At 34.9% G+C, this 9,418-nt stretch overlaps 1 protein-coding gene across 1 annotated transcript; it reads right to left on the bottom strand.

The window, feature by feature from the left end:
- Positions 1-3,651: 3,651 nt before the first annotated feature.
- LOC128553695 (tetratricopeptide repeat protein 23-like) lies at positions 3,652-8,965 on the bottom strand (the record flags this gene model as incomplete). Its single annotated transcript, XM_053534870.1, is given in 4 exon segments — positions 3,652-4,779; positions 6,999-7,081; positions 7,589-7,738; positions 8,838-8,965. Coding segments are annotated over 4 exon segments (455 nt in total), but the record flags the coding sequence as incomplete, so codon positions are not given.
- Between the last annotated feature and the right edge of the window lie 453 nt (positions 8,966-9,418).

Here is a 9,418-nt window from a genome sequence, read left to right as displayed (position 1 = left end):
AATCAATCTTAAAATAGTTGTTCCATATCATTAGCCACATGATGTGAAACCAAGTGTTCAGACATATATCACAAGTTATTAAGCAGAAATTGTCATATTTATAGTACCCTTTAAAGTTAACTTAAGAAACTTCTAAGGGCCATAAACCTGCCCGAAACTTGACGGGCCACATAACCGCATAGTAGTGAATATGTGTATGAAGTTTTATTTAAATACATTGTACATGCATACTCAACAACTTCCTAGATATTGCTCCGGACGTGGATTTTTCATTAAATCAAGGGCAATAACTCTAAGGGAAATTGACCAATCCAAACAAAATTTGGCACGCATCATCGCAGTATTTTAGTTCATGTTTAGTACAAGTTTTATGAAATTCTGCCAGCTAGTTACTGAGAAATGGCTGCGGACGGGCGCACGGACGGACAACGCCATTTCAATACCCACTCCCGATTTCATCGGCGAGGGAAAATAACAAATCACATAACCTGTAACACTATTCCAATGCAGGGTCAAGCACTTTCATACTCATCCACTGAGAAACTTTTATGAGTACAGCTGAATAAACATCTTAACTGGAAGTATAATGTTGAACAAACCATGAAAAATGCAATACATATTTATATCTTCTCTTACGAATAAAATCTTTCCTGAACTAAAGTACACTCCGGAAAGCTATTTTTCAGTGCTTACATTTTGCCACATCTTAATTATTGCTGCACTATATTGGGAAACTGCAATGACGAGCTTCTAGAAACTGTTTTGAAATTCCAAAAACGTGCTGCAAGAATCATTCTTGACAAAAAATTGATGCCCCATCTGCTGAATTATTTTCAGAATTGAAATGGGTGCCATTTTCTGACCGAATTAAATATAAACAAGAGGGCCATGAAGGCCCTGTATCGTCCACCTGACCTATTGACCTAAAGATCATCAAGATCATAAATGTGGCCTCTAGAGTGTTAACAAGCTTTTCCTTTGATTTGACCTGGTGACCTATTTTTTGACTCCACCTGACCTAGATTTAAACCTGACCTATAGATCATCAAGATTAACATTCTGACCAAGTTTCATGAAGATACAGTCATAAATGTGGCCTCTTTAGTGTTACCAAACTTTTCCTTTGATTTGACCCAGTGACCTAGTTTTTGACCCAACTTGACCCAGATTTGAACATGACCTATAGATCATCAAGATTAACATTCTGACCAAGTTTCATTAAGATCATCAAGATTAACATTCTGACCAAGTTTCATTAAGATATGGTCATAAATGTGGCTTCAAAGAGTGTTAACTAGCTTTTCCTTTGATTTGACCTAGTGACCTAGTTTTTGATCCTACATGACCCAGATTCTAACTGAACTTTGAGATCATTCTAACTGAACTTTGAGATCATAATGAATAACATTCTGACTAAGTTTCATGAAGATACAATCATAAATGTGGCCTCTACAGTGTTAACAAACTTTTCCTTTTATTTGACCTGGTGACCTAGTTTTTGACCCCAGATGACCCAATATCGAAATCGTCCAAGATTTTATTGAGGGTAACATTCTGACCAAGTTTCATTAAGATTGGGCCAAAATTGTGATCTCTAGAGTGTTAACAAGCTTTTCCTTTGATTTGACCTGGTGACCTAGTTTTTCACCCCAAATGACCCAAAATTGAAGTCATCTAAGATTTTATTAAGCGTAACATTCTGACCAAGTTTCATTAAGATTGGATCAAAATTGTGACCTCTTGAATGTTAACAAGTTTTTCCTTTGATTTGACCCGGTGACCTAGTTTTTGACCCCAGATGACCCAATATCAAACTCGTCCAAGATTTTAATAAGGGTAACATTCTGACCAAGTTTCGTTAAGATTAAGCCAAAATTGCGAGCTCTAGAGTATTAACAAGCTTTTCCTTTGATTTGACCTGGTGACCTAGTTTTTGACCCCAGATGACCCAATATCGAACTCGTCCAAGATTTTTATGAAGGTAACATTCTGATCAAGTTTTATTAAGATTGGACTAAAATTGTGACCTCTAGACTAGAGATTTAACAAGCTTTTCCTTTGATTTGACCTGGTGACCTAGTTTTTGACCCCACCTGACCCAATATCGAACTCATCCAAGATTTTCTTAGGGTAACATCCTGACCAAGTTTCATCAAGATTGGGCCAAAATTGTGACCTCTAGAGTGTTAACAAGCTTTTCCTTTAATTTGACCTGGTGACCTAGTTTTTGACCCCAGATGATCCAATATCGAACTCGTCCAAGATTTTTATGAGGGTAACATTCTGACCAAGTTTTATTAAGATTGGACTAAAATTGTGACCTCTAGACTAGAGATTTAACAAGCTTTTCCTTTGATTTGACCTGGTGACCTAGTTTTTGATCCCAGATGACCCAATATCGAACTCGTCCAAGATTTTTATGAGGGTAACATTCTGACCAAGTTTCATTAAGATTAGGCCAAAATTGTGACCTCTACAATGTTAACAGTCAAATTGTTGACGGATGACGGACGGACGGACGACGGACACAGGGCGATCACAAAAGCTCACTTTGAGCTAAAAGGCAATCCTAGTATATAAATCAACTAATGGCCAATGTCCTAATTACCTTACTTCAAAATTTATACTCAAAAGCATACATCTGATTATGAACTTAGATCTAGACAAAATGATGGACTTGCAGTACCTATGGCAAAAAAAAGGATTTTTTTCGCAAATCTTTGATCTACTCTGTACAAATTATCTGGAATAACATACTTACATACACCCTGGATAAAATTTAAAAGATCATACCTTCAGTGGCAATACTCTGACAGTACAATAATTCATAATTGCACTTAAATGTCAGGAAATACTGTCTCTACCATCTCTCAACATTTTCATTGTAAAAACTCCAGTTATCAAATATAGTGTCTTGTATTGTATATATTTCATTCTTCATTCTCATATTATTACTCTGTGTTTTATTTGTCATAATTTTATTCATGTTTATTGTTTTTGTATTTAGCCATGTATATGTGGACCGTATTGTAAATTGGTATAGCCAAATATGTTATCCATTATAAATAAAGTCGTTATTATTATTATTATTATCATTATTATTATTATTATTATCACTATACACATTTAGGGAAAATGACAATGCACTCTCGGCAACATGTTTTTGACGAATCAGGATAATATGAACAATCATTGTAGAGAACCATGCATGGATAATTCGTGCAAAATTGGGCCAACAGTTTCTGACAAATTTATACGTTATACATATATTGAACTGCTACTACACCCTCTGGCTGCCATGTTTTTGATAATATGATTGTATTTGATTTGGGTTTTACGGGCACACCAACACTGTGCAAATTATATAGCACCTACAGGACTGAAATATTGGTATCATATCTCATTTACATCAAGATAAAACTATAAGCCCAATCACAGAGATACAGCAAAACCAAGTGTCCAGACCCTACAAGTCACCTCATACGACCAAACAAAGTTATGGCTGTGGTTCAAATTCTTTCTATAGGTATGTTGTCATCCAGAACCACACAGGAACAAGCATCATTTGCAATCAGCTGCCAAAATATACACTGGCTAGCAATTTAGGTCCTACCTTTTACAACTGAGTTGGAAACAAATACACAAAGAATGTTTCAGCATAATTACTTTATTTCTCTACAAAATGTACTTGTTGCAAAATTAAATTTTCTTATTTTACAGTACATTTGACTGTACAAATACAAAAAAGTATATATTTACATAACAAAAAGAATGAAGTTCATGTCATAACTGTTCCTGAACAAGAATTCACCTACAAAACAATTTGTACCATAAACATGAACTGCTTTATGTGAATTCTACAACCATTTACATACATAAATATACTATCTGTAAATTTACATCACTACACTATTACCAATGCTAAATGATAACAACCATAAGAATGTAAATAATTTCTTCAAGTATTGCTCAGGTCTAATAAAAAAAGTTCACAAAATTGTTTCTTGCTGTATTTTTATATTCAGTATCGTTAAAAATGATGCCCACCTGGAAACGCAACAGGTGCCATTAAATATTTAGGTGCATTTAACAAGATTTTTTTAGTTTTTCAGTGGGACTGCCATCTCTCCTCTTGACAAATAACAGACTGACAGTATATTTGCCAATACCTGTCATTTTTAAGTTTAATACACAATGATAAATTTGCAAAAGTGTCAGCTACTAGGTACTAATACCAAAATTAGTACATACCAATTATCTATCCTATAATTTGTTTCATTACTGGTATAAGTTAAGAAATGGTGTATAGAAAAAACGTGTTTTAACATAAATAATACACGGAAAGAGGTTATACGTCCATGTAATAATTTCTAAAGGGGGTATTATTCTGATACTAATGTTCCCTTAATATAAAACAGTACATATAGTAGCTCTCTTTCTTGGTTGCAACAAAAACACTGACGCTGTCCCACGTTAACATGACGTCATTTTAGTACAAGCGTGTTTTAACAGAAACAAACATATTAGAATTATATTTCTGAAATACTGTCTTTGTTACATATGCTTCATCAGATACCTCCTTTATTTTCCAATTTTTAAACAAATTATTCCATGCACTGTACATCTTTCAAACTAGTTCTAAATTACATAGTCGATGCTGTAATTGATTCCTGGAAGTTCTTACATTATCTTGCAGACTTTGAAAAATTGTTGAACCTTGGTCGCTTCTTTAACTCATCCTCTTTATTCAAAACAAACTTTTTGGACAGTCCTGGACTCCTGTAATGTCATATACATGTTTTGAGAAAAACAACCAGAAAATGAGCAAAACTGGCATACTGTTGCAAAACACATTCATCACAGCAAATAACTTTTTACCTTTGAAATACTCTACTTTTGTGTAGAGAAGTTTTCAATTTTCTTACTTGCAACAAATTCAAGGACCATAACTCAAGAGTGGCAAAGACTACCTGGCTGGTTATCAAACTTTTCTAAGTCAATATACAAGTAAAAAATCTGACTGAGATTGGTGGACATGGATAAGAACTGCGTAAGTTAAAAGGACACTGTCAATATTTGCAAGTTTTAGTAATTCAAGGGACATAACTCAAGAGTGACTGTGAATATCTCGCTGGTTAAATAACTTGTCTAAGATATTTATACTCAGAAACACTGTGACCAAGTTTGGTGAACACTGGATAAGAACTGGTCAAGTCGGAGAGCTGACATTGTAAATTTTCATAATTTTGAGTATTTCAAGGGCCATAATTATACAGATACACTTGAAAGATCCAGCTGATTATTGATCCTGGCCAAGTTATTGTGCTCATAAACATTGTGAATAAGTTTGGTAAATATGGATATGAACTGCTAAAGTTTAAGAGCGTACAATTTTAGCAGATGCCTCTCGCACACTGCAGGTGGTCCCATATTATGTTCTATTTCACAGGATATAAAAAGTGAGAAAAAATGCAAATCAACAATTATTAATATTTCATACATTGGGACAGTTTTATTGAAATCAAATCAAAACCACAAAATGATATGACAAGTAATTAACACATTTACAAACAACTTGAATTTCTATTGCTAATAAAAAGGACTTACAAATTAAACCAACTCCAAATAAATTTAGCCAAAAAATTAGAAATACAAAAGCTTTTTGAATAGACAAATAAACTCATAGTATTCACCAAAGCCCTTTCTCAGATCAAAATTAATGCAGACAAGACCTGGTTTCCATTTTACATACAACTTTATAGTGACAAGCAGCTAACGCCAGACGGCATTTTGGCCAGGTTTTCTAAATTAGGTGATAATGAGTTAAGGTTTTAATAATGTCATACAATTAATAACTCCCAAATTAAAAAGCAATATCAAAGGGAAAAGGGAAAAAAAAAGAAATGGGCAGGCAGAAATTGAATAGATAAATTGGTGTAAAAAAAAAAACAAAAAACATTTTCGATGTTTAAGTCCCTGTGATCCTAACTTTTGACCCTGAAATGAATGGGGTCAGGTACACACCAAAACCAACATGCCTATGAAGTTTCAAGGTCCTAGGTGAAATACTTGTCCGGATATTCAGCAGAAACCATTTTCAATGTTCAGATCCCTGTGACCTTGACCTTTGACCCAGTGATCCCAAAATCTACAGGTATTATATACACATTATGAAGTTTCAATGTCTTAGGTGAAATAATTGTCCAGATATTGAACAGAAACTATTTTCAATGTTCAGGTCCCTGTGACCTTGACCTTTGACTCAGTGACCCCGAAATCAAGAGGTCATTTACACATCAAGACCAACATGCCTATGAAGTTTCAAGGTCCTAGGTGAAATACTTGTCCAGATATTGAATGAACAAAAAGGTTACCATGTTCATTTATTTATTTATTTATTTGGGTTTTATGGCACATCAACACAGTATAGGACTACACAGGACTACTTTTACACAGGATCTCATTTACATCGAAATAAAAACATGAGGTATGGAATCAAAATTTGCATACCTGCTGGAATCACAGAGTTACTGCAAAACCAAGTGTTAAGACCCTATTAGTCACCTCTTACGATCATGCAAGGGTAAGGCAGTGGTTCCAATTCTTTTTTTATAGAACCTATGGGGCGTTACCATGTTTAGGTCCCTGTGACCTTGCCCTTTTACCTAGTGACCCTAAAATTAAATGGGGTCACATACATATCAAGACCAACATATCTATGAAGTTTCAAGGTCCTAGAAGAAATACTTGTCTAGATATTGAGTGGAAACCATTTTCAATGTTCAGGTCCCTCTGACCTTGACCTTTGACCAAGTGACCTGAAATCAATCGGGGTCATGTAAACATCAAGACCGACATACATATAAAGTTTCAAGTTAACAAAAAGGTTAACATGAGACTCATTAACCCATCCACCTGCCCATACGTCTATCCGCCCAGACAGACCTAATCGACAAGCCGGACAAAAAACAAATGTTATTTAGCAATATGATACTTACGCCATGAGAATGTCAATCGTTCTTTCACTATCTTTTGTCTTCTTATGATTTTTACCCAAAACCAGTGTTTCAATGTTGAGGCACTGTAATGAAATAGATAGCTTAAAATACCAAAACTGTTGAGATGTAAATAACTTGAGTTTGGTACAGATATATAAATGAAATACAATAAACAAGCAAAATAACTAGTTATTTGCAAAACACATGCCCTTACATAATGACCTGAGTAAAGGTATGTAATTTTCATATGGTGAGACCTTGACTTTTGCCATAATGACCACCTGACAGAGAAAGGTTTTGAATTTTGATGACCTTAGGTTTAGGCTTTCTCCAGCTATAGATAAACAAGTTGCGTACACAAGAAAATGTGAAGGAGAGACAGAATGGACAGTCAGTTCAAACACTTTTTATGTCTTCAACCCAAGGGACATAAAAACATTTTTAGTCCCAAGATCACTGTAACCTTGACCACTGACTTTTACAGGTAATCATTCAGAAGTAGAAATAATTTGCTTTTAATAAAAAAGAATTAGTTTTGTGTTTTAGAGTATGTAATTATTTGTAACGACAACAAAATGAAAGTAGCTTACCTTTTTATATGCTCTGAGAGCTTTTTCAATATTTCCCTGCGCAAGGTGTACTGAAGCTATAAGTTTATGAGTATCAGCAACATTTTCTGAATATTCTCCGTAAACTTCATTCTTCAGTGGTAAAGAAGATCGTAGCATTTCTAAAGCATCCTGTAAATAAAGTTACACACACACATACATAACAAAGACTAACTATACTGGAAAAATAATATACTTCAAAATAATCTCAGGTAATTTCTAAGAAGAACTGAAACTTAAAATAAAAATTATATTATTTATTATAGCAAAAATAAACAATTTTTAGCTGAAACCAAAACAAAAACTCTGAAATTAAATTGGAATTAAACAATGTAATATAATGTACCAAATTAAAAGTTGCTTAGCAAACACAAGCAGTGAGTTTAGATTTTCTATCTGATACAACAGCTGTCCTACAATGATAAATTCTACACCACAGTTAATCCAAAGATTAACCAAAACATTCCAAAGCCAAGCAAACAACTGACATCTGTCTGTGTCTTGCGTACTTTTAAAACATGGCCAGCCCCTATGTGCAAATAAGTGGAACCTTTGAACAGTTTTGGGAAAAAAGCCACAAAAGAAGCATCCAGGCCATTTTTTACCATCTTCTAGCACACGGTTTCAGAGGAGATGTCGTTTGAAGATAAGTGTAGACTGATGGATGACAGAGGGTGAGTGATCACAATAGCTAACCCTTAGCACTTTGTGCTCAGGTGAGGTTAAAATAGCTAACTCTAAGCACTTTGTGCTCAGGTGAGGTTAAAATAGCTAACCCCTAGCACTTTCTGCTCAGGTGAGGTTAAAATAGCTAACCCCTAGCACTTTCTGCTCAGGTGAGGTTAAAATAGCTAACCCCTAGCACTCTGTGCTCAGGTGAGGTTAAAATAGCTAACCCTCAGCACTTTCTGCTCAGGTGAGGTTAAAATAGCTAACCCCTAGCACTTTGTGCTCAGGTGAGGTTAAAATAGCTAACCCTCAGTACTTTGTGCTCAGGTCAGGTTAAAATAGCTAACCCTCAGCACTTTGTGCTCAGGTGAGGTTAAAATAGCTAACCCCTAGCACTTTGTGCTCAGGTGAGGTTAAAATAGCTAACCCCTAGCACTTTGTGCTCAGGTGAGGTTAAAATAGCTAACCCCTAGCACTTTGTGCTCAGGTGAGGTTAAAACCAAAGGACAAGCATGAACAGTGCAACAAATGATTTAGTTTAGAAGAGGGAGCATAAACTTACTGTTTCCCTTTCAGTTCGTATAAGCAACCGAGCCAGTTCATCTTGAACTTCCAAAGTTTTTTTATGGTCTGGTCCGTACACTGTGGTACAGGACGACAGGCATTCATTCAGGTAACTCTCAGCCGAACCTGTGAAAATATCATTATAAATCCAGTACTACCAGAGGCTAACAACTTCCACTGGACGATAAACCTTTTCACATTTAATTATTGCACCTATAACTAGATATAAGCTGTGTACAAAATTAAACAAAGAAGTATAACAGTCCAGAACATTATGTGTACAAACAGACAGCCCGGACCAGTACGCGGATGCTACCAGTACGTGGACACTTACATGTTCTGAGAGGTCTACATGTTTTACCCTATCTTGTATGACAATAATAACGTCAATAACATTTGCTATGTATACATACATTCTACCGGTAATATACATGTATAATAACACATCCGGATTAACTGAATAAAACTGTATTAAGCAGACGAAAAAATTATATCTCCACTGAAAACAAATTTGTTTGCCTAAACATTGAGATACATTTATTATAAATACCTACATTAATCGACAATTTTTTTGAACTT

Source organism: Mercenaria mercenaria, unplaced genomic scaffold (genome assembly GCF_021730395.1).
Source record: "Mercenaria mercenaria strain notata unplaced genomic scaffold, MADL_Memer_1 contig_4210, whole genome shotgun sequence".
In the NCBI taxonomy this organism is placed as follows: domain Eukaryota; kingdom Metazoa; phylum Mollusca; class Bivalvia; order Venerida; family Veneridae; genus Mercenaria; species Mercenaria mercenaria.
The sequence above is the reverse complement of the archived record's forward strand: the minus strand, read 5'-3'. Positions and strand labels throughout refer to the sequence as shown.